Below are 25,307 nucleotides of genomic sequence, written 5' to 3' on the forward strand. Positions count from 1 at the left end.
CATTATTAGCACTTGAGTATGCACACACAAGCACGCACACACATGCACGCACAGACACCCACACACACATTATACTTGCAATAGGAGAAGGTAAGCTGTGTCATTAACACATTGGAGCCACGGCAGGTGTGTGGGTTTTCCTGGTGCTACTAAAGGCTGCCTCTTATTAATAGATCCTTCCTCTGTGTGTGTGTTTCCTACATGGGGAAGCACATTAAAACCCTCCAACTCCTCTCCTCACAGAGGCCCTTTGAGTTGTCTTTGACCTTGAATTAGAATCCCATTCATTCTGTCAGGCCCTTTAAAGGAAAAGTTCAGCTGAATAATTAGTTCACCTGAAGGAAACATAGAAGTAATTATTTGACTTGAGTCACCTTATTCTCCAGAGAGAGAGGGGAGAGAGAGAGGGGGGAGAGAGAGTCCAAAGTCAGTCAGGCTTGGTTACTCATGGTTAGTTAGGTGACTCATGGTTAGTTAGGTGACTCATGGTTAGTTTGGTTACTCATGGTTAGTTTGGTTACTCATGGTTAGTTAGGTTACTCATGGTTAGAGTTGACGTTACAGTAACGCTCAGGGTTACTCTGAGGGAACTAAGTATTGGTGTGTGTGTGAGAGAGAAGGGGTGTGATGTTATTTTGGTTTGTGATAAGTTCTCTAATCATGTGACACACACACACACACACACACACACACACACACACACACACACACACACACACACACACACACACACACACACACACACACACACACACACACACACACACACACACACACACACACACACACACACACACACACACACACACACACAAACTGCTCTCTAACCGAGCCTATTTCCCCTGTGTTCCCCTCTGTAGGAGTGTGGTTTCAGCCACTCGTGGTACCTGTCAGTGTTCAGTGTGCTGTGCTGTCTGGGCATCGTTCTGTGTCTGGTCACCTCTGTGGCCGTAGAGTGGACAGGCCTGAGAGTGGCCAAAGAACTACACCACAACCTGCTCAGCAAGATTATACTGGCACCTATGAGGTAAAGGTGTGTGTGCGCATCATGTGAGTGAGTGAGTGAGTGAGAGAGAGAGAGAGAGAGAGAGTTGCGTTTGTGTGTGTTTATGGTGTGTGTGTGTAATGATCAATCATCCTGGGAAGCGAGGTAAGACACTGTATACATTGTGAACCGCCCCATTACCCAGAGGTCCATCTGCCTTCCACACACTGAAACCACGGCGACGCCAGCGCAGTGCCAGATCACAGACAACTAATGACCTTGTGGTCGGGGCTCTGTACGGAACCATTTTAGATAAGGTGGCAGCCAAAAAGGATAATCACTTTCATTGTCTCCTTGTTTTCAAATTCAATTCCTCAAAACCCTCAGAGGAATAGAATTTGTAACAGAAACATTGATGATATACCAGCAGCTTCATCCGTCCACGTGAGGTTGTACTTCTCGAACAGTAAAAATCTTAAAAACATGAGAACTTTCAGGGACAATAAAGTAAGATATAAAACGACGGTGTAGTTGATCTGTGTGGTTGTCTTTCAGGCTGTTTGAGACCACTCCCCTGGGCAACATCATCAACAGGTTCTCCTCTGACACCAACACTATAGACCAGGTATTGCTACACCACCCTCTCTGTGTGTTAACACTAGAAGTAGCCTCAACCATACTGACTTGGAACTTTCAAATTCTATGAATCTCAAATAGACTTTGCTTATTTTTCTTCATGGTTTTCAAAGTAGCTACAGCCTGTGAACCCTTCGGTTGCTTTTCCTGGTAGATGGTAGTAATGTAATGTTTCACTGGTGGCTGTGTCCCCAGCACATCCCTGCCACCCTGGAGTGTCTGAGTCGCTCCACCCTGCTGTGTGTGTCGGCGCTGGGGGTTATCTCCTATGTGACCCCTGTGTTCCTCATTGCCCTGGTGCCCCTGGCCATCGCCTCCTACTTCATACAGAAGTACTTCCGGGTTGCCTCCAGGTGAGCGCTTGGTTTGGGATATTTAAAAAAATATATCTCTGTCACTTGTTTTGCTTCAGTTTATCAGTTTATTCAAAGGGCAGTGTTCTCATCTGGGCTAGTTACAGTATGTCTCCCCTTTTTCTCTGTCTGTCCATTTCTATATCTTGTATCTCTCTCTCGCTCTCCCTACTCTCTCTTTCCCTTTTTCCCCGTCTCTTCCCCTCTCTTTCTCTCTCTCTCGCTCGACCTATTCTCCCCCCCCACCTCTCTCTCTCTCCCTAATCTCTCTTTCCCTTTCTCCCCCCCCCCCCTCTCTCTTTCTCTCTCTCTCTACCTATTCTCCCCCCCTCCCTCTCTCTCTCTCTGGTCAGGGACCTCCAGCAGTTGGAGGATAGTACCCAGCTCCCTCTCCTGTCCCACTTCTCAGAGACAGTGGAGGGCCTCACGACCATCCGGGCATTCAGGTAAAGATTTTCTAAACAACATCCATTTTGATCGGGACCAGCGAGGCGGTTGTGTGTCTCTCCACTTACAAATATTACTCTGTGATTGTCTCTCCGCCAGGTACGAGTCCAGGTTCACACAGAGGTTATTGGAGTATACTGATGCCAACAACATCGCCTCTCTCTTCCTCACAGCAGCCAATCGCTGGCTAGAGGTCCGCATGGTAATGAGGTCTACTCTATAATGCATTCTGCTCTACTAAACTCTTGTCCGTGTGGTGTATCTAAGGCATGGTTCATGTTGATCAAGTTATTACGTCTGCTCTCATTCTATTGGGTGACTGCTCCCTCTATGGGAATTTTGAATATGACAGGATTTATACTGAGCATTTTATTGTATTTCTATTGGACTATATAGTTTTAACTGTTTGTTTTCTCTCCAAACGTGTATAGGTTTGTGTGTGGTGACTATGTATACTGTTCCTCTACAGGAGTATGTAGGAGCCTGTGTTGTTCTGATAGCAGCCGTGGCCTCCATCAGCAACTCTCTGTACAACCACCTCTCCACTGGCCTGGTGGGACTAGGACTCACCTACGCACTCATGGTGAGGACTGCTCTGGGGTGTGTGTGTGTGTGTGTGTGTGTGTGTGTGTGTGTGTGTGTGTGTGTGTGTGTGTGTGTGTGTGTGTGTGTGTGTGTGTGTGTGTGTGTGTGTGTGTGTGTGTGTGTGTGTGTGTGTGTCTAAGGTCAAAGATCTAATGTAGTCACACATTTCTCGCTGAAAGACTGAGGCTGAGTTGCGTGACTACCTGTCCACATGGCTCCGGCCAAATGGCACGCCCACTTGTGTTTCTTCTCCATGATGAGTCTGGATTTGATCTCCCCGACGTCTTACAGAATGGAACACATTCTGACCGTTCTGATTGGTCCCAGAAACCGATGGGTTGTAGGCCAAAGCCGGCCTACATGATGACGTCATCAACTTTGATACTCTGATTGGTTAGATTTGTTAGAGAAGATCCAATCGCTGATGAATTTGAAATCCGCACAAACGATTTCTAGGATGTCAGTTTCAGACTGAATTTACTGAACAATCAATAGAGCAGCTGAATTCAGGATGAGTGGTCAGGCAAGAGGTTGAGGCTCTCAACCAGTCAAACCTCTCTCCTCCTTCCTGTTACAGTACCTGTCTGTCTATACATGTCTATAATGATGCTGTCTCATCTGTCTGTGTCTCTGTGGCCCAGGTATCTAACTACCTGAACTGGATGGTGCGTAACCTGGCAGACATGGAGGTTCAGCTGGGTTCAGTCAAGAGGATCAACGGCCTGCTGAAGACTGAGCCTGAGAACTACGAGGGACTGATGGGTTAGTACTGTACTACCTCTTAGCTCCAGACCTAACTCTAACCTTAGTACAGTACTACCTCTTAGCGACAGACCTAACTCTAACCTTAGTACAGTACTACCTCTTAGCTCCAGACCTAACTCTAACCCTAGTACAGTACCACCTCTTAGCGCCAGACCTAACTCTAACCCTAGTACAGTACTACCTCTTAGCTCCAGACCTAACTCTAACCCTAGTACAGTACCACCTCTTAGCTCCAGACCTAACTCTAACCCTAGTACAGTACTAACCCTTAGCTCCAGACCTAACTCTAACCCTAGTACAGTACTACCTCTTAGCTCCAGACCTAACTCTAACCTTAGTACAGTACTACCTCTTAGCTCCAGACCTAACTCTAACCCTAGTACAGTACCACCTCTTAGCTCCAGACCTAAGTCTAACCTTAGTACAGTACCACCTCTTAGCTCCAGACCTAACTCTAACCCTAGTACAGTACCACCTCTTAGCTCCAGACCTAACTCTAACCCTAGTACATTACTACCTCTTAGCTCCAGACCTAACTCTAACCCTAGTACATTACTACCTCTTAGCTCCAGACCTAACTCTAACCTTAGTACATTACTACCTCTTAGCTCCAGACCTAACTCTAACCTTAGTACATTACTACCTCTTAGCTCCAGACCTAAGTCTAACCTTAGTACAGTACTACCTCTTAGCTCCAGACCTAACTCTAACCTTAGTACATTACTACCTCTTAGCTCCAGACCTAACTCTAACCTTAGTACAGTACCACCTCTTAGCTCCAGACCTAAGTCTACCCTAGTACAGTACTACCTCTTAGCACAACTTAACACAACCGTAACCTTAACCAAAAATACAACCCTAAACCTAGCCAAAACCCTAACCCTAGCCACAACCCTAACCCTAGCCACAAACACAACCCCACCCTAACCCAAGCGCCAGCCCAAACCGGGTAGTTCTGGCTCAATTTAACTACTGCCTATGTCTCGGGCAAACTAGGATGGTTCAAGTCCTGAGTAATGAAGTTAAAGCTGGAATCCTTAGTGGTGAAAAAGTCACATCCGTTTCCGATATTACGCAAACAAAGAAGTTACTGCAAACAACAACACCGTTTTTCCCCTCTGACATCATCGCACGCTTGATAGAAGAGCAGAATATGTACTGCAATGTTTTTACCATGCTGCACAACGCTCCTCAGCTCTGCTACAAAAACAATAATGGTGGCCAGCGGCGCTGTTTCCCCCTACCGCGGATTCCATCTTTAAGGCTTATTCCCAAACTGGCTTGAAACTTATGAAGGACAGTGGAACATGGGACATTCCAGTATTACTTGTCGCCACAGTGCAGTTCTCTCTATTCCAATTTTTCCCCCTCTCACCCGTCTCTCCCTCTCTCTGTCCCTCTCACCTGTCTCTCCCTCTATCTCACCTGTCTCTCCCTCTCTCTGTCCGTCTCACCTGTCTCTCCCTGTCCGTCTCACCTGTCTCTCCGTCTCTCCCTGTCCTTCTCACCTGTCTCTCCCTCTCATTCCCTCCCTCTAGCTGCATCTCAGGTGCCGGATGGCTGGCCACGGCAAGGAGAGATTCAGATCCAGAACCTGAGTGTGCGTTACGACACCACCCTGAAACCTGTCCTCAAACAAGTCAACGCACACATCAGCCCTGGGCAGAAGGTAATACAGTCACACAGAATGAATGGGGGAGTGAGAGAAAAAAATGTAATAAAGGGAATTAACTGTAGCCAATGAAAGACAGCGTAGAGCAGTTTTGTGCAGTGGTAGTGATGATGATGATGATGATGATGATGATGATGACGACGGTGAGTATGATGACGATGATGATGAAGATGATGTGCCATCAAACAAACTTGTCTTCCTGTGGCTTCCAGGTGGGGATCTGTGGTAGGACAGGAAGTGGGAAGTCTTCTTTCTCCTTGGCCTTCTTCCGCATGGTCGACATGTTCGAGGGTAAACACTGCCTACTGTTACTATGACGATACTACAACTAAAGTTTTTATTGGACGTAGGTTTATTGACAGGGTCATTTTAACATAGCTGGTCTTCTCTCCAAACAGGGCGTATCATCATAGATGACATCGACATCGCCAAGCTGCCTCTGCAGACTCTGAGGTCTAGATTTTCCATCATCCTCCAGGACCCCATCTTATTCAGCGGAACCATCCGGTAAGAGAAGCCCCACACTACGGTTTCATCTAGATCAGTGTTTTTCACTCCTGGTTCTGGAGGAGCAACAGTGTCTTCAGCATGGCTAGCACCATTACACATGATTCCATCAATCAACTCATCAGCAAAACCTGTATTAGCTGATTCAGGTGTTCTAGGGCTGGGCTGGCACAAAAGCCTGTAGTACCAAGAGTGAAGAACATTGAGACAGCATACAGGAAGTTAAGCCAAAAGTATTGAGGTATTGAGAGTGATGCAGTGTTGTGCACCCAGCAGCAGCCCCGCCACACTGCCTAGTGTGACTTGTTTTGTGAGGGGAAAAGAGAGACAGAAGCTACTTGTAACTGGGTCAGTTGGCCGACTGTTGAAACTTCAGAGAGTGTCATCTTGGGAGGTGTCTGATAACCAGACGCGTCTCTGGAAAAACTCAACACGAGTAATTTATTTTTGGACCGCTCCAAAGCATTTTCATGTTGTAGATGCACCCAGAACAAGCCCAACAGAAACAGAAAACAGAAATAGAAAAGTAATATAAGAAAGAATACTATGAATTGGATGAAACAATAGAAAACGTCCTGGCGAGTACAGTAAATAATGCATACTCCTTTCACACGGTACATGAGTGGGATTTCAAGTAGTAGGTTAGCCTGTATCAAATCCTACTGGTATATGTTATTAAAATGTACAATGTGGTTTAATGGTCCAGTCCTATGACCCTGTTGTGTGTGTGTGTGTGTTTATCAGGTTTAACCTGGACCCAGAAATGAAGGCTACAGACGATATGCTGTGGGAGGCTCTGGAGATCGCTCAGCTCAAACCTGTAGTCAAGACTTTACCAGGAGGACTGGGTAAGGAGTGTGTGTGCGTTCATGCTCTGAAGTTCTAGCTTGATTAGGTTGGTGGAATTATTTTTATTTAACTAGGCAAGTCAGTTAAGAACACATTTTTATTTACAATGACGGCCTACCAAAAGGCCTCCTGCGGGGACGGGGGCCGGGATTAAAAATAAATGAAATAAAAATATAGGACAACACATCACAACAAGAGAGACAACACTACATAAAGAGAGACCTAAGTCAATAACATAGCATGGCAGTAGCACAACATGGTAGCAGCACAAAACAGGGTACAAACATTATTGGGCACAGACATCAGCACAAAGGGCAAGATGGTAGAGACAATACATCACTTAAAGCAGCCACAACTGTCAGTAAGAGTGTCCATGATTGAGTCTTTGAATGAAGAGATTGAGATAAAACTGTCCAGAGTGTTTGTTGCAGCTCGTTCCAGTCACTAGCTGCAGCGAACTGATAAGACGAGCGACCCAGGGATGAGTGCGCTTTGGGGACCTTTAACAGAATGTAACTGGCAGAACGGGTGTTGTATGTGGAGGATGAGGGCTGCAGTAGATATCTCAGATAGGGCGGAGTGAGGCCTAAGAGGATTTTATAAATAAGCATCAATCAATTCTACATTGACTGAGGATGAAGGGTCCCCATTATGTAGAATATAATAAACTACATTCAATCGGACTTCAATATGTGAATGAAAGCAAAAGGCCCTGTGCATCTCTGGAGGAATCTAGTCAAGATAGCGAGCCTTACATCACCTCTCAGTATCAACATGTGTCTATCACTAGAATCAACATGTGTCTATCACTAGAATCAACACGTGTCTATCACTAGAATCAACACGTGTCTATCACTAGAATCAACACGTGTCTATCACTAGAATCAACACGTGTCTATCACTAGAATCAACACGTGTCTATCACTAGAATCAACACGTGTCTATCACTAGAATCAACACGTGTCTATCACTAGAATCAACACGTGTCTATCACTAGAATCAACACGTGTCTATCACTAGAATCAACACGTGTCTATCACTAGAATCAACACGTGTCTATCACTAGAATCAACACGTGTCTATCACTAGAATCAACACGTGTCTATCACTAGAATCAACACGTGTCTATCACTAGAATCAACACGTGTCTATCACTAGAATCAACACGTGTCTATCACTAGAATCAACACGTGTCTATCTTGCACCGTTATACAATTATTCAGAGGCTAGATGCAAATAGCTAATCCTGGCAACCAGTGTTCTATCAGGAAGTTGAGTCAAGTAGACCAGGGAAGGAACGCAGGCATGTACTATGTGTTGTGAAAATAACTACCAATAGACCTACCAAATTTTGAACGTATAGTCAATCAAATAATGACTCTGTAAAACAAGGAATGCATTTACTCAATTCAACTAATAGGATGTATTAGTCATGAAAGAATTAACTCAAACAATTAGTGTACATGAAATACATTACAGAATACCCAGAGTAAAATACTATCAACTAAATAAGACTTAACGTGGTTACGTGTCTTCAATTCAGAATAATCGAAGAGAAAAAAATTAGACCAAATTCAAACAGGAACTCACGCCCAGCATGAATGAACATTTCTTAGTATTTTGCTCGTGAAAACACAAAAGACAAGAACACATTGTTGGATCTAATCATCACAATTCTTATTTAAATGATAGGCGTGCACCCATGTGTCGCTCCTCTTTGAACTGACCGCCGTCCGGCAGACAGAATAACCCTGTAACAATAAGTCTGTAACGGCAGTCCTCCTCCTCTTCATCTGAAGAGGAGGAGTATTGAGGGAACCAAGGCGCAGCGTAGTGAAATGACATATTTTATTAACGAAAACACGAACTTGACTAAACTAACAAAAACAACAAACGGTGTAGACAGACCTAGACGACGTACTTACATAAAACAAGAAAAACGCACGAATAGGAAACATAGGCTACACGAACCGAACAAACCGAACAAACCGTAAACAGTCCGGCGTGGTGTACAGACACAGACACGGAAGACAATCACCCACAACGAACACTGTGAAAACGCCTACCTAAATATGACTCTTAATTAGAGGAACGCCAAACACCTGCCTCTAATTAAGAGCCATACCAGGCAACCCAATAAACCAACACAGAAACAGAAAACATAGAATGCCCACCCAAACTCACGTCCTGACCAACTAACACATATAACAAACTAACAGAAATAGGTCGGGAACGTGACAAAGTCCATAGCACTTACAGTACAATAAGATGGCGCCATACTGGCTGGTTGTCGTTTTGAAAGCTCCAACCTAACTTTGCTATTTTGTGATTATTTTGTACTTTATTTTCCCGAGATGTGTCCTCTATCATTTATTACAATCGACAAGTACTTTTGAACATCAGATTGGCAGTTACCTCAATTCCAGCTTCAACTTATCTGCCCTGATGTCGACTTACAGTATATACACCTCATGGCTATTCAACTCAATGGATTCACCGGGCGGACAGGACAGTGGAGTCAGGGAAATCGAGGGGGGGGGGGGGGTTTGCCTCTTCGTCAACAACAGGTGTACTGATTCGAGCAGTGCAAGTGTCGACCCATTGTTAACCTGTCTTGGAATACCTGATGGTCAAATGCCGACCCTTCTACCTCCCGAGGGAGTTTTCAGCTGTTATCATGACTGTTGTATTACATTCCACCTCAGGACAAGAAAAATAACAAGCTGGTACTTAACGAACTGTACGAGGCCATAAACAAGCAGGAAAACGTACATCCAAAAGCTGGTTCTGGTTGCCGGATATTTTAATTCCACGTCATTAATGCACGCGTTGCTCAATAATGCACGCGATGCTCAATATCCATCAACACGTCTCCCTCGCCACTAACGGCGATAAAGTCCTAGACCACTGTTATTCTACCCACAAGCAAGCATACAAGGCCCTCCCTCGTCCACCATTCAGCAAATCAGAGCATGACGCCGTACCCCTGCTTCCTGTTTACAAGCAGAAGCTCAAACAGGAATTACCCTTGACTTGCACCCTTGAGAAATGGTCTCCAGAATCAGAGATTATCCTAGAGGACTGCTTTACTAGCGCTGGTTAGAATATGTTTCAGGAGTCTGCCAATAACATTGACAAGCTAACCACCTCCGTCACCAGCTTTATTAGGAAATGCAACGACAACGTTGTCCGCACATTGAAGGTTCACTTCTTCCCCAATTAAAAGCCCTAGATTAACACAGAGGTTGGCGCTAAACTAAAGGACAGGGATAGTGCACACAGGGCTATCACAGACAACCCTGAGGCTCCGGCTGAGGACAGGAGCAAGTACAAGAAGTCAAAAGGAGGAATAATATCACGCAGGATCCACTGACCGCCGCCGAGGCTGGGGCTACAGTCCACTACGGATGAAAAAGATCTGCCCAACGATTCCTCTCTACCAGACGAACACAATGCATTTTATGCATGCTTTGACCAACATCGTGCCGGGTGTGAGATCCGAGGTGACGTGAGTAAAGTCTTTAATCAGGTCAATACCTGCATGTCCGCGGGACTCAATGGTATTTCAGGGCCTTTCTCAGAGCATGCTCAGAACAGCTGGCAGGTATATTCAGTGATTTTCAATCTCTTCTTGGCCCAGTTGTTAGGCGGAGCGACACAGGGGAACACAAGAGCAGACAGATGAGGAAACAGGGATGAATGAACCAAAATATGTACATTTACATTTACATTTAAGTCATTTAGCAGACGCTCTTATCCAGAGCGACTTACAAATTGGTGCATTCACCTTATGATATCCAGTGGAACAACCACTTTACAATAGTGCATCTAACTCTTTTAAGGGGGGGGGGGGGGGGTTAGAAGGATTACTTTATCCTATCCTAGGTATTCCTTAAAGAGGTGGGGTTTCAGGTGTCTCCGGAAGGTGGTGATTGACTCCGCTGACCTGGCGTCGTAAGGGAGTTTGTTCCACCATTGGGGTGCCAGAGCAGCGAACAGTTTTGACTGGGCTGAGCGGGAACTGTACTTCCTCAGAGGTAGGGAGGCGAGCAGGCCAGAGGTGGATGAACGCAGTGCCCTTGTTTGGGTGTAGGGCCTGATCAGAGCCTGAAGGTACGGAGGTGCCGTTCCCCTCACAGCTCCGTAGGCAAACACCATGGTCTTGTAGCGGATGCGAGCTTCAACTGGAAGCCAGTGGAGAGAGCGGAGGAGCGGGGTGACGTGAGAGAACTTGGGAAAGTTGAACACCAGACGGGCTGCGGCGTTCTGGATGAGTTGTAGGGGTTTAATGGCACAGGCAGGGAGCCCAGCCAACAGCGAGTTGCAGTAATCCAGACGGGAGATGACAATGTATTGTTAAAAAGAGAGATATGGAGTGCAGATCCGGGGAAGCTCAGATGAGTTGCAGAAAAAACAGATGTGGAGAATGAGGTCGCAAAGACAGAGCGGTAACTGCAATGAGAGGATAAACGGTGTCAGGCAGGGAAACAGGCACAGCAGTGTAACAGGATCTTGAATAATCATAAATGGCTAGAATCATAAACTGACTGAGCAGAGATTACGATCTGGCAGAGTGGAAGTGGCAGGACTGAGTATTTGTAGAGGTCTTGATTATGGAACGAGTTGCAGCTGGTAGGGATCTGCTCTGACTCCAGCACACCTGTCTTCAACCACACAATCACACAGAGAGGGAGAGAGTGTACAGGGAGAGTAACTGCAGGTCAAGAAGACACCAGATGAACACCAGAGGGCGTAGCAGGAGCAGATGTGACACCAGTCTGTAATCCTCACATGCTTTAAGGTGACCACCATCATCCCTGTTCCCAATGGGGGGGGCTCCACATTTATACTGACTCGACACACACCCACTCATATACAATCATCATATACACTGCTGCTACTCTGTTTATTATATATCCTGATACCTAGTCACCTTAACATTATACATATCTACCTCTATCACTCCACATTGTAAATATGTTACTTGAACTGGCCCTATATATAGCTTTCTTATTTATCGTGTTTTTCTTATTTTTATATTTTGTTCTACCTTGTTATTTTTAGTACTACATTGTTATTGATTACTGCATTGTTCTAAGTTTTAATGTCACGTGTACAGTTGAAGTCAGAAGTTTACATACACTTATGTTGGAGTCATTTAAACTTTTTTCAACCACTCCACAAATATCTTGTTAACAAACTATAGTTTTGGCAAGTCAGTTAGGACATCTACTTTGTGCATGACACAAGTAATTTTTCCAACAATTGTTTACAGATAGATTATTTTACTTATAATTCACTGTATCAAAATTCCAGTGGGTCAGAAGTGTACATACACTAAGGTGACTGTGCCTTTAAACAGCTTGGAAAATTCCAGCAAATGATATCATGGCTTTAGAAGCTTCTAATAGGCTAATTAACATAATTTGAGTCAATTGGAGGTGTACCTGTGGAGGTATTTCAAGGCCCACCTTCACACTCAGTGCCTCTTTGCTTGACATCATGGGAATATCAAAAGAAATCAGCCAAGACCTCAGAAAAAAAATTGTAAACCTCCAATAGTCTGGTTCATCCTTGGGAGCAATTTCCAAATGCCTGAAGGTACCACGGTCATCTGTACAAACAATAGTATGCAAGTATAAACACCATGGGACCCCGCAGCCATCATACAGCTCAGGAAGGAGATGCGTTCTGTCTCCTAGAGATGAACGTACTTTGGTGTGAAAAGTGCAAATCAATCCCAGAACAACAGGAAAGGACCTTGTGAAGATGCTGGAGGAATCAGGTACAAAAGTATAAATATCCACAGTAAAACTAGTCCTATATCGACAAAATCTGAAAGGCTGCTCAGCAAGGAAGAAGCCACTGCTCCAAAACCGCCATAAAAAAGCCAGACTACGGTTTGCAACTGCACATGGGGACAAAGATTGTACTTTTTGGAGAAATGTACTCTGGTCTGATGAAACAAAAATAGAACTGTTTGGCCATAATGTTATTCGTTATGTTTGGAGGAAAAAGGGGGAGGCTTGCAAGCCAAAGAACACCATCCCAACCGTGAAGCACGGTGGTGGCAGCATCATGTTGTGGGGGTGCTTTGCTGCAGGAGGGACTGGTGCACTTCACAAAATAAATGGCATCATTTTTATTTATTTATTTATTTCACCTTTATTTAACCAGGTAGGCAAATTGAGAACACGTTCTCATTTACAATTGCGACCTGGCCAAGATAAAGCAAAGCAGTTCGGCACATACAACAACACATAGTTACACATGGAGTAAAACAAACATACAGTCAATAATACAGTGAAAAATAAGTCTATATACAATATGAGCAAGTGAGGTGAGATAAGGGAGGTGAAGGCAAACAAAATATATATATAAATAAATAAAAATATAAAAAGGCCATGGTGGTGAAGTAAATACAATATAGCAAGTAAAAAAACACTGGAATGGTTGGTTTGCAGTGGAAGAAGGTGCAAAGTAGAGATAGAAATAATGGGGTGCAAAGGAGCAAAATAAATAAATAAATAAATACAGTAGGTAAAGAGGTAGTTGTTTGGGCTAAATTATAGATGGGCTATGTACAGGTGCAGTAATCTATGAGCTGCTCTGACAGCTGGTGCTTAAAGCTAGTGAGGGAGATAAGTGTTTCCAGTTTCAGAGATTTTTGTAGTTCGTTCCAGTCATTGGCAGCAGAGAACTGGAAGGAGAGGCGGCCAAAGGAAGAATTGGTTTTGGGGGTGACCAGAGAGATATACCTGCTGGAGCGCGTGCTACGGGTGGGCGTTGCTATGGTGACCAGCGAGCTGAGATAAGGGGGGACTTTACCTAGCAGGGTCTTGTAGATGACCTGGAGCCAGTGGGTTTGGCGACGAGTGTGAAGCGAGGGCCAGCCAACGAGAGCGTACAGGTCGCAGTGGTGGGTAGTATATGGGGCTTTGGTGACAAAACGGATGGCACTGTGATAGACTGCATCCAATTTATTGAGTAGGGTTTTGGAGGCTATTTTGTAAATGACATCACCGAAGTCGAGGATTGGTAGGATGGTCAGTTTTACAAGGGTATGTTTGGCAGCATGAGTGAAGGATGCTTTGTTGCGGAATAGGAAGCCGATTCTAGATTTAACTTTGGATTGGAGATGCTTGATGTGAGTCTGGAAGGAGAGTTTACAGTCTAACCAGACACCTAGGTATTTGTAGTTGTCCACAAATTCTAAGTCAGAGCCGTCCAAAGTAGTGATGTTGGACAGGCGGGCAGGTGCAGGCAGCGATCGGTTGAAGAGCATGCATTTAGTTTTACTTGTATTTAAGAGCAATTGGAGGCCACGGAAGGAGAGTTGTATGGCATTGAAGCTTGCCTGGAGGGTTGTTAACACAGTGTCAAGAGAAGGGCCAGAAGTATACAGAATAGTGTCGTCTGCGTAGAGGTGGATCAGAGACTCACCAGCAGCAAGAGCGACATCATTGATGTATACAGAGAAGAGAGTCGGTCCAAGAATTGAACCCTGTGGCACCCCCATAGAGACTGCCAGAGGTCCGGACAACAGACCCTCCGATTTGACACACTGAACTCGATCAGAGAAGTAGTTGGTGAACCAGGCGAGGCAATCATTAGAGAAACCAAGGCTGTCGAGTCTGCCGATGAGGATGTGGTGATTGACAGAGTCAAAAGCCTTGGCCAGGTCAATGAATATGGCTGCACAGTACTGTTTCCTATCGATAGCGGTTAAGATATCGTTTATGACTTTGAGCGTGGCTGAGGTGCACCCATGACCAGCTCTGAAACCAGATTGCATAGCGGAGAAGGTATGGTGGGATTCGAGATGGTCGGTAATCTGTTTGTTGACTTGGCTTTCGAAGACCTTAGAAAGGCAGGGTAGGATAGATATAGGTCTGTAGCTGTTTGGGTCAAGAGTGTCCCCCCCTTTGAAGAGGGGGATAACCGCAGCTGATTTCCAATCTTTGGGAATCTCAGACGACACGAAAGAGAGGTTGAAAAGGTTGGTAATAGGGGTGGCAACAATTTCAGCAGATAGTTTTAGAAAGAAAGGGTCCAGATTATCTAGCCCGGCTGATTTGTAAGGGTCCAGATTTTGCAGCTCTTTCAGAACATCAGCTGACTGTATTTGGGAGAAAGAGAAATGGGGAAGGCGTGGGCGAGTAGCAGAGGGGAGGCCAGTGCTGTTGACCGGGGTAGGGGTAGCCAGGTGGAAAGCATGGCCAGCCGTAGAAAAATGCTTGTTGAAATTCTCAATTATAGTGGATTTGTCGGTGGTGACAGTGTTTCCTATCTTCAGTGCAGTTGGAAGCTGGGTGGAGGTGTTCTTATTCTCCATGGACTTTACAGTGTCCCAGAACTTTTTTGAGTTTGTGTTGCAGGAAGCAAATTTCTGCTTGAAAAAGCTAGCCTTGGCTTTTCTAACTGCCTGTGTATACTGGTTTCTAGCTTCCCTGAAAAGTTGCATATCACGGGGGCTGTTCGATGCTAATGCAGAACGCCATAGGATGTTTTTCTGTTGGTTAAGGGCAGTCAGGTCAGGAGAGAACCAAGGGCTATATCTGTTCCTGGTTCTAAATTTCTTGAATGGGGCATGCTTATTCAAGATGGTGAGGAAGGCATTTAAAAAAAATATCCAGGCATCCTCTACTGACGGGATGAGATCAATATCCTTCCAGGATACCTCGGCCAGGTCGATTAGAAAGGCCTGCTCGCTGAAGTGTTTCAGGGAGCGTTTGACAGTGATGAGCGGAGGTCGTTTGATCGCTGACCCATTACGGATACAGGCAATGAGGCAGTGATCGCTGAGATCTTGGTTGAAAACAGCAGAGGTGTATTTGGAGGGCAAATTGGTTAGGATGATGTCTATGAGGGCACCCGTGTTTACGGAATTGAGGTGATACCTGGTAGGTTCATTGATAATTTGTGTGAGATTGAGGGCATCATGCTTAGATTGTAGGATGGCTGGGGTGTTAAGCATGTTCCAATTTAGGTCGCCTAGCAGCACAAGCTCTGAAGATAGATGGGGGGCAATCAGTTCACATATGGTGTCCAGAGCACAGCTGGGGGCAGAGGGTGGTCTATAGCAGGCGGCAACAGTGAGAGACTTGTTTTTAGAGAGGTGGATTTTTAAAAGTAGAAGTTCAAATTGTTTGGGAACAGACCTGGATAGTAAAACAGAACTCTGCAGGCAATCCTTGCAGTAGATTGCAACACCGCCCCCTTTGGCCGTTCTATCTTGTCTGAAAATCTTGTAGTTAGGGATGAAAATGTCAGAATTTTTGGTGGTCTTCCTAAGCCAGGATTCAGACACGGCTAAAACATCTGGGTTGGCAGAGTGTGCTAAAGCAGTGAACAAAACAAACTTAGGGAGGAGGCTTCTAATGTTAACATGCATGAAACCAAGGCTATTACGGTTACAGAAGTCATCAAAAGAGAGCGCCTGGGGAATTGGAGTGGAGCTAGGTACTGCAGGGCCTGGATTCACCTCTACATCACCAGAGGAACAGAGGAGGAGTAGGATAAGGGTACGGCTAAAAGCTATGAGAATTGGTCGTTTAGAACGTCTAGAACAGAGAGTAAAAGGAAGTTTCTGGGGGCGATAAAATAGCTTCAAGGAATAATGTACAGACAAAGGTATGGTAGGATGTGAATACAGTGGAGGTAAACCTAGGTAATGAGTGATGATGAGAGAGATATTGTCTCTAGAAACATCATTGAAACCAGGTGATGTCATCGCATATGTGGGTGGTGGAACTGAGAGGTTGGATATATAGTCAGCAGGGCTAGAGGCTCTACAGTGAAATAAGCCTATAAACACTAACCAGAACAGCAATGGACAAGGCATATTTACATTAAGAAGAGGCATGCTTAATCGAGTGATCATAAGGGTCCAGTGAGTAGAGGTTGGTTGGGGTCACGGCGATCCAGACAGCTGGGCGGGTAGCTGGCTATCGGTAGCAAGATAACATTTTTTTTTTTTATTATTATTTTTATTTTTTGTCACCTCGTTCGTTTCCGTCGGTAGATTAGTGGGGTTCCGTGTGGTAGAGGGGATCGATCCAATTGGCAAAATAGATATAGTGACCCAAGAAAAAAGAAAAAAAATTGTCTGGTATACTTATTTAGATAGCAGCCGATAAGACAGCTAATAATTAGCAGATGGGTATTCAGAAACGTTGCAATGGAAAAGCCTGTTGAAACCACCTCGGACAATTACGTCGGCAGACCAGTCGTGATGGATCGGCGGGGCTTCGTGTCGGCAATAAAGGGTCCAGTCCAATTGGCAAAAGAGGTATTGTAGCCCAAGAATTCGCTGGTAGACCTCTTCGGCTAGCCGGCAGATGGGCCTAGCTCGAGGCTAGCTCAAGGCTAACTGGTGCTTGTTTCGGGACAGAGGTATTAGCCAGTAGTAGCCACTTGGTTGCAGCTAGCTAGCGACGATGATCCGGTGTAATTGTCCAGAACTTGCGTCAGGAATCCGGTGATGTGGTAGAGAAAAAGCAGTCCTATATGCTCTGGGTTGATATCGCGCCTGCAGACTGGCAGGTATTGGCCCGAGCTGAAGCTGGCTGGTGTCCGAGTTAAGGGTGAAGACCGCAGCAGTGGCTAACTGACTACTAGCTAGTAGCTAGTTATCTGGCAGGCTTCTGATTGGGGTTACGGTTCTAAAGTATAAAAAAATAGCAGATCCGTACCACATTGGGTGAGGCGGGTTGCGGGAATGTATATTCAGTTCCTAGATGGAAAGTGAAATTAAAATATATACGAAATGTAATTTCGAAATTTCCCTCCCTCATGAGGAGGGAAATTATGTGGCTATATTGCAGCAACATCTCAAGACATCAATCAGGATGTTAAAGCTTGGTCACAAATGGGTCTTCCAAATGGACAATGAACCAAAGCATATATCCAAAGTTGTGGCAAAATGGCTGAAGTCAAGGTATTGGAGTGGCCATCACAAAGCCGTGACCTCAATCCTATAGAACATTTGTGGGCAGAACTGAAAAAGCGCGTGCGAGCAAGGAGGCCTTCAAACCTGACTCAGTTACACCAGCTCTGTCAGGAGGAATGGGCCACAATTCACCCAACTTATTGTGGGAATCTTGTGGAAGGCTACCTGAAAAGTTTGACCCAAGTTAAACAATTTAAAGGCAATGCTACCAAATACTATTTGAGTGTATGTGAACGTCTGACCCACTGGGAATGTGATGAAAGAAATAAAAGCTGAAATAAATCATTCTCTCTACTATTATTCTGACATTTCACATTCTTAAAATAAAGTGGTGATCCTAACTGACCTAAGGCAGGGAAATTTTACTAGGATTAAATGTCAGGAATTGTGAAACTGAGTTTAAATGTATTTGGCTAAGGTATATGTAAACTTCCGACTTCAACTGTACAAGTTCAATGAAATGCCTTTCTTACAAGCTCTAATCCCAACAATGCAGTAATTAAAAACAATGTAATGCTAAAAATAACAAGGTAGAACAAAAACACACACGATATAACAAATAAGAACAACACGATAGAGTAAATTGTTGTGGTTAGAGCTGGCAAAAAAGGAATTTCACTGTACTTGTGCATGTGACATTAAAATACTTGAAACTATAAAACAGATCACAATTTGTAGCTCTTTATGAACTCTTCAAACAATCCAAACTAGACAATTTAATTCACAGTAACATTCATTTAGTCAATACAAGTTTCCATCAGTCTTCACACCTCCCCTGGCGTCAGTGACCCTAGGACTTCATGGGAACGTCTATTCCTGGAAAATTGAGATGCAAATATACAGCCATCCATCTAAAGGATGTATTGATTCCTCAGCGCCACAGAGTCGCGAGTATCACTTTCTCTCATTCTTCCACTACACTTGTTCAGAGATATGAGCTGGTGCTTAATGATATTTGGATGTGTCGGTCTCATGTCCATCACTGGAAGAACAATTTATATTGTTTGGAATGCAGTAGATCTGTGCAGCACCCGCTCGGAGTTGACCCCTAGATGAACCTTACTGAGAGATGGAGTGGGTTTGACAGCAGTGGTGCCCTGACCAATCTCTCATCCTCTCATACATTGCCTGATCAGTTGGAACATGTGGCATTTAGCTCTAGGCTTTATAGCTGTCCTGACATCACAGTCTACTATCTCTAGCCTTTCGAGTAGACTGTGTGTTAGGACTGTTAGCTCTAGCCTTGAGAGTAGACTCTGTGTTAGGACAGTTAGCTCTAGTCTTGAGAGTAGACTCTGTGTTCGGACAGTTAGCTCTAGCCTTGAGAGTAGACTCTGTGTTAGGACCGTTAGCTCTAGCCTTGAGAGTAGACTCTGTGTTAGGCCCGTTAGCTCTAGCCTTGAGAGTAGACTCTGTGTTAGGACCGTTAGCTCTAGCCTTGAGAGTAGACTCTGTGTTAGGACCGTTAGCTCTAGCCTTGAGAGTAGACTGTATCGTGGCTGTATGATGTTAGTTGTGCAGCTATCTCTAACCTTTAGACTCTCTCTCTCTCTCAGCTCGAGTGGAATAATGGCTGCAGGAAATTCTCACATGATGTACTCCAGTTATGACTGAGAAAAAGTGTGTGTGTGTGCGTTTGAGTGGTGGCTATGCACACGGGACAGTGACAGAGAGATGTATTACACACGGGACAATGATAGAGAGATGTATTACTCACGGGTCAGTGACAGAGAGATGTATTACTCACGGGACAATGATAGAGAGATGTATTACTCAGGCCTACAGTTTCTGCTGGTATTTATTCCAGCTAAATGTTGGATTAGATGTTGATCAATGATCAGCCAGTTAAAAGGAGGTCAATTCACTTGACTGAGTTGACAAATCCATTTTCATGGGGTCAAGCACAAGTTTAACAACATTTATGTGACGTAACGTCATTGTAATAGATATCTCAGGCTACTGATAGGTAAGGTGTAATACAGTAGCGTCAGTCCGGTATTGTATAACAATGTGTTGAAGGTGATGATATTTGTTGTGTTTCAGACGCCATGGTGACGGAGGGAGGGGAGAACTTCAGCCAGGGCCAGAGACAGCTCTTCTGTCTGGCCAGAGCCTTCGTCAGGAAGTCTAGCATCCTCATCATGGATGAAGCCACAGCCTCTATAGACATGGCCACGGTGAGGCAGAAGTGTGTGTGTGTGTGGAGAGAGTGGAGAAGGTGTAGGATGATGGTTAAAAGAAGGAGAGGGGGAGGTGTAGGATGATGGTTAAAAGGAGGAGAGGGGGAGGTGTAGGATGATGGTTAAAAGAAGGAGAGGGGGAGGTGTAGGATGATGGTTAAAATAAGGAGAGGGGGGGTGTAGGATGATGGTTAAAAGGAGGAGAGGGGGAGGTGTAGGATGATGGTTAAAATAAGGAGAGGGGGGGTGTAGGATGATGGTTAAAAGGAGGAGAGGGGGAGGTGTAGGATGATGGTTAAAAGGAGGAGAGGGGGAGGTGTAGGATGATGGTTAAAAGAAGGAGAGGGGGAGGTGTAGGATGATGGTTAAAAGAAGGAGAGGGGAGGTGTAGGATGATGGTTAAAAGGAGGAGAGGGGGAGGTGTAGGATGATGGTTAAAAGAAGGAGGGGAGGTGTAGGATGATGGTTAAAAGGAGGAGAGGGGGAGGTGTAGGATGATGGTTAAAATAAGGAGAGGGGGGGTGTAGGATGATGGTTAAAAGGAGGAGAGGGGGAGGTGTAGGATGATGGTTAAAAGAAGGAGAGGGGGAGGTGTAGGATGATGGTTAAAAGGAGGAGAGGGGGAGGTGTAGGATGATGGTTAAAAGGAGGAGAGGGGGAGGTGTACGATTTAAAAGATGATAAAGTAATTATTCTATAGATGGATGGAGAAAATAGAGGTATATTGAAAGGGGGAAGGAGTAGAAGAGAGGCCTAGGTGGGAGCGGGAGTGAATTAATAAAACTTGTTTCAATCAAATGGGGACGATTCAGACTTCCAACATTTGTATTGTATTTATATTTATTATGGATCCCCATTAGCTGCTGCCAAGGCAGAAACTGCTCTTCCTGGGGTACAGCAAAATGAAGGCAGTTTATACAATTTAAAAAACATTACAATACATTCACAGATTTCACAACTGTTTGCCCTCAGGCCCCTACTCCACCACTACCACATATCTACAGTACTAAATCCATGCGTATGTGTGTGTATAGTGCGTATGTTATCCTGTGTTTGTGTACGCCTGTCCTACACACTTCTCTGTAGATGGTATTCAGACATACCTAATGAGGATGCATAGTGGCCTTTGCAGGCGTGGTTCTCTTGCGTGCGCTTAATACATTTAAGGTCGTTGAAATAGACATTTTAAAGGGTTATGGTTGTATATTGTATAATTATTCAATCGTTTAAGCCATGAAATATTGGGAGGTGAGAACATTTTACCATAGGGGTTGAACAGAAGTCTATGTAGTAGCCTTATAAATCTACCCTAATAATCCTCTAATCAAGGAACTGTGATGACAACGGTCCAGTCATTGTGAACCGTGCACGTGTGGTCTGCGTTCCATAATCATTCAAATAGGCTACATGTCCCAAATGATTGCACAACTTGTACTACGTTAGCCTACTATGGACCACTACTGCTAGCCCTCCTCAGGAACAACCACACGGATGTGACGGAGGAAAGAAAGGTAAACTAACAATGCAAAATGTAAGGAAACTAAAGCTTGACAGTGACAGTTATAAATGTTTGTGGGTATAACTGAGGGTGACTACCGATAGTTGCTAATATTTAACAAGATACAAATTGCAACAACAAAAATATATTTTGTGAAAAGTCTTGGCATATAATTAAAACATTCTATGAATCGTAAATCAATTTGGTAGGTTTGGCACTATACTGTCATTTGTGCATGGCTACAGAAGCCAATAGCTTGGGTCTCCACATTTAATCTGTGCAAGTTATAAGGCCAGCGTTTCATAAACGTCACAGTGGAAAAGGGGATATGTTGATATCCTTCAGTTTGCTGCCATGTGACTGGTTTCACATTTGTCTCCAGCGATTATAAGGTAAAATAATGTAGATCAAAAACAATTGTCATTTATATTTCCAATCCCCTTATCCAAACGGCGTACTCATTTACCTAGCTCTTATCAATAGCTCTTATCAATAGCTCTTATCAATAGCTCTTATCAATAGCTCTTATCAATAGCTCTTATCAATAGCTCTTATCATTAGCTCTTATCAATAGCTCTTATCAATAGCTCTTATCAATAGCTCTTATCAATAGCTCTTATCAATAGCTCTTATCAATAGCTCTTATCATTAGCTCTTATCATTAGCTCTTATCATTAGCTCTTATCAATAGCTCTTATCAATAGCTCTTATCAATAGCTCTTATCAATAGCTCTTATCATTAGCTCTTATCAATAGCTCTTATCAATAGCTCTTATCAATAGCTCTTATCAATAGCTCTTATCATTAGCTCTTATCATTAGCTCTTATCAATAGCTCTTATCATTAGCTCTTATCAATAGCTCTTATCAATAGGTCTTATCAATAGCTCTTATCATTAGCTCTTATCATTAGCTCTTATCAAGTTGTACATTACAGTGCATGGAGAACCGTGTTATTCTATTGGAAGCTTATGGAGACATATCCCAAGAGACTTACAGCTGTAATTGCTGCAAAAGGTGGGTCTACAAAGTATTGACTTTGGGAGGTGAATAGTTATGCACGCTCAAGTTTTCAGTTTTTTTGTCTTATTTCTTGTTTGTTTCACAATCTTCAAAGTGGTAGGCATGTTGTGTAAATCAAATGATACAAACCCCCAAAAAATCTATTTTAATTTCAGGTTGTAAGGCAACAAAATAGGAAAAATGCCAAGGGGGGTGAATACTTTCGCAAGCCACTGTATAAAAACATCATGTTACTACAGGCTCATCCTCATCTTCTGCCTTTGTCTTGTGACTGTAATGTGCCTACAGGAGAGCATCCTGCAGAAGGTGGTGATGACTGCCTTTGCTGACAGAACAGTGGTTACCATAGCAGTAAGTATCTCTGTTGTAAGGTCCCCAGTTCTGTCTCACCGATATGAAAGCCGATACATCCTGACATGTACTGACGTCAGGTGACCACTGGAGACTTATGATATATTGAGTGTCAGTAGCTCTTCTGCTATGACCTTAATGCAAATGGTGGCAAGGTTGAATCATAGAAATAGAACTGGAATCTGAACTGGTAGCGCAGGAGGGCCCAACTCTAGTCCTGGAGGGCCACCGTCCTGCTGGTTTGTGATTTTCTATTGGACTACATTCTGTGGGAGCAAAAATGTTTTTTATGCACTTGGAAATTAGAATAACAAGAGTCAAAAGTGACTACCAGGCTGCCATGGTGGTTTCCCATGGGGAAGTGAGATGGAGAGAGGACCCTAGGAGATGGCTTACTCATTGGGGCTCCCGAGTGGCGCAGCGGTCTAAGGCACTGCAGGGTGTCACTATAGACACCCTGGTTCAATTCCAGGCTGTATTACAACCGGCCGTGATTGGGAGTCCCATAGGGCGGCACACAATTGGCAAAGTGTCGTCCGGGATTGGCCGGTGTAGGCCGTCATTGTAAATAAGAATTTGTTCTTAATTTACTTGCCCAGTTAAATTAAGGTTAAATTGAATAAGGGAAGATCACTGAAATATATATTTTGTAGGTCTATGGTGGTCATCGTGTGCATAGCATTTACAGTATATTTGTAATCTATGTAACCCCGAATGTCAAAAGACTGAAGTTGTTATTTTTTATTTATTTCTCTCTAACCTAATGTTTCTTTCTTTCTCTCTTTTCTTTTTGTACTTAGCATCGTGTCCACACCATCCTGAATGCAGATCTGGTGATAGTGATGAAGAGAGGGATCATTCTAGAATACGACAGACCCCAGGCACTGCTGGAGAAAGAGGACAGCGTCTTTTCCGCATTCGTCAAGGCGGACAAGTGACCGATGAGGAAGAGGGAGGAAATTCAAAGGGCATTTGAAGAGCTTATTTCCAAAACGCTATATCCACCAACTTTTAACATTTGTGTTTTTTCATCAGAAATGATTTCTTATGTGTATATTCATGTGTGTGTAAAATATTACTATTCTTAGATTTTTTATTCATAGATTTTAGATGTGTAAGAAAATGTGTTTTTTCTAAATGCTATATATTCATTGTTTAGTTGGAATAGAATATTGGTGTCCTGTATATTTGACTGTGATATGTGGTTGTCTCACCTAGCCATTTTAAGATGAAAAAAATGGTAAGATAAGAGCATCTGCCAAATGTAAATGTTTTACATACAGATCTTGTATTACTGTATTGACTTATTTTCTAAAACATTTTTTAAATATTTATGTCACACATCTATAATTTGTAAATTTCTTACATTTGTGTAGGCAGATATATATATATATATAGAGAGAGAGAGACAATTTTGCTAAAAAAACATGATTATTTGTCTCTCTGAAATGAAACCACCAAGTGATAGATTTTAAACAAATACATATCTGTCATTGAAAAAACCCATACCATGATTAGATAGTGAAAAAACACACCAATCTCTTTCAGAAGTTCTTTAATCAAGAAAAGCTAATTTATCAACATTTCTGAAAATGGATATATAGCATTTTAGAATGAAACTCTTTACTTGTTCCATGGGCTGTACATTATTATTCTATTTTCTAATCCTGTATGATATTTGTACATAACATGTTAATTCTATGTTAATAAAAAACATAATCATTGCACAGCAGTGTTATGCCTACAGTTTATTTGACAGGAAGGTAGTTTTGTGTGACCTTACAATGTACAAAGACAAGCAAGTCAGCTGTGGAAGGCTGGGTTAGAAGGACACTTCAACTGACTCTGGGCTGTGTTCTAGAAATAGTCAATACTATCTAGCTGAAGCAGCTCCCAGACAGACAAAAGTCCCAGGAACAGTGTGTCTTTTTGGAGTTAAGGGTTAGGTTAGGGTTGGGGTTCATGTAAGCGTTGGACTTAAGGTTAAGGGCTGTGGAACAGGTGACACCAGGGTATCACAGTGCCAGTGCCTGCAATGCAAGCAAGGTTTATATTGGACGTGTTTATAGGAATGCCAAGGTTAATATTAACATTTATGGAGTCCACTGGATTGTTATGGGGGCCCCCAGCACCCATGGACATTCTGGAAACGTGAACCCAGTTCAGAATGGGTTTTGTGTATCGTGACTGAGAAAGTTACACAAGGGACGTCAGAAACAAAGATTTAGGACCTGAATCATAGCCTTGTAAACAGCATGAGAGGGATTCAGATTCCATGTGTATGTAATGGGCCTTCTCCAGGGTTGCTGGACAATGGTCCACAAACACCAACACAGTCGTGAAGAGGCCACGACAACACCTCTTCCCCCTCAGGAAGCTGAAAAGATTTGGCATGGGCCCTCAGATCCTCAAAAAGTTCTACAGCTGCACCATTGAGAGCATCTTGACTGGCTGCATCACCGCCTGGTACTGCAACTGCTTGGCATCCGACCGCAAGGCGCTACAG

At 43.8% G+C, this 25,307-nt stretch overlaps 1 protein-coding gene across 3 annotated transcripts in view; it reads left to right on the plus strand.

Moving 5' to 3' along the window:
• The window catches only part of LOC129855013 (ATP-binding cassette sub-family C member 8-like), a 156,257-nt gene extending 131,724 nt beyond the window's left edge, over positions 1-24,533 (plus strand). For all 3 annotated transcript variants that reach the window (XM_055922243.1, XM_055922244.1, XM_055922245.1), the window contains 14 exons: positions 861-1,027; positions 1,541-1,610; positions 1,817-1,974; positions 2,328-2,420; positions 2,521-2,623; positions 2,891-3,004; positions 3,648-3,768; positions 5,310-5,440; positions 5,656-5,734; positions 5,842-5,950; positions 6,695-6,798; positions 19,794-19,927; positions 22,739-22,801; positions 23,602-24,533. In XM_055922243.1, coding sequence (XP_055778218.1) covers positions 861-1,027; positions 1,541-1,610; positions 1,817-1,974; positions 2,328-2,420; positions 2,521-2,623; positions 2,891-3,004; positions 3,648-3,768; positions 5,310-5,440; positions 5,656-5,734; positions 5,842-5,950; positions 6,695-6,798; positions 19,794-19,927; positions 22,739-22,801; positions 23,602-23,739 — 1,584 coding nt within the window. In that variant the 3' untranslated portion in view covers positions 23,740-24,533. The remainder of the gene's footprint in view (positions 1-860; positions 1,028-1,540; positions 1,611-1,816; positions 1,975-2,327; positions 2,421-2,520; positions 2,624-2,890; positions 3,005-3,647; positions 3,769-5,309; positions 5,441-5,655; positions 5,735-5,841; positions 5,951-6,694; positions 6,799-19,793; positions 19,928-22,738; positions 22,802-23,601) is intronic.
• The last annotated feature ends 774 nt before the right edge of the window (positions 24,534-25,307 follow it).

Source organism: Salvelinus fontinalis, chromosome 5, assembly GCF_029448725.1.
Source record: "Salvelinus fontinalis isolate EN_2023a chromosome 5, ASM2944872v1, whole genome shotgun sequence".
NCBI lineage: Eukaryota > Metazoa > Chordata > Actinopteri > Salmoniformes > Salmonidae > Salvelinus > Salvelinus fontinalis.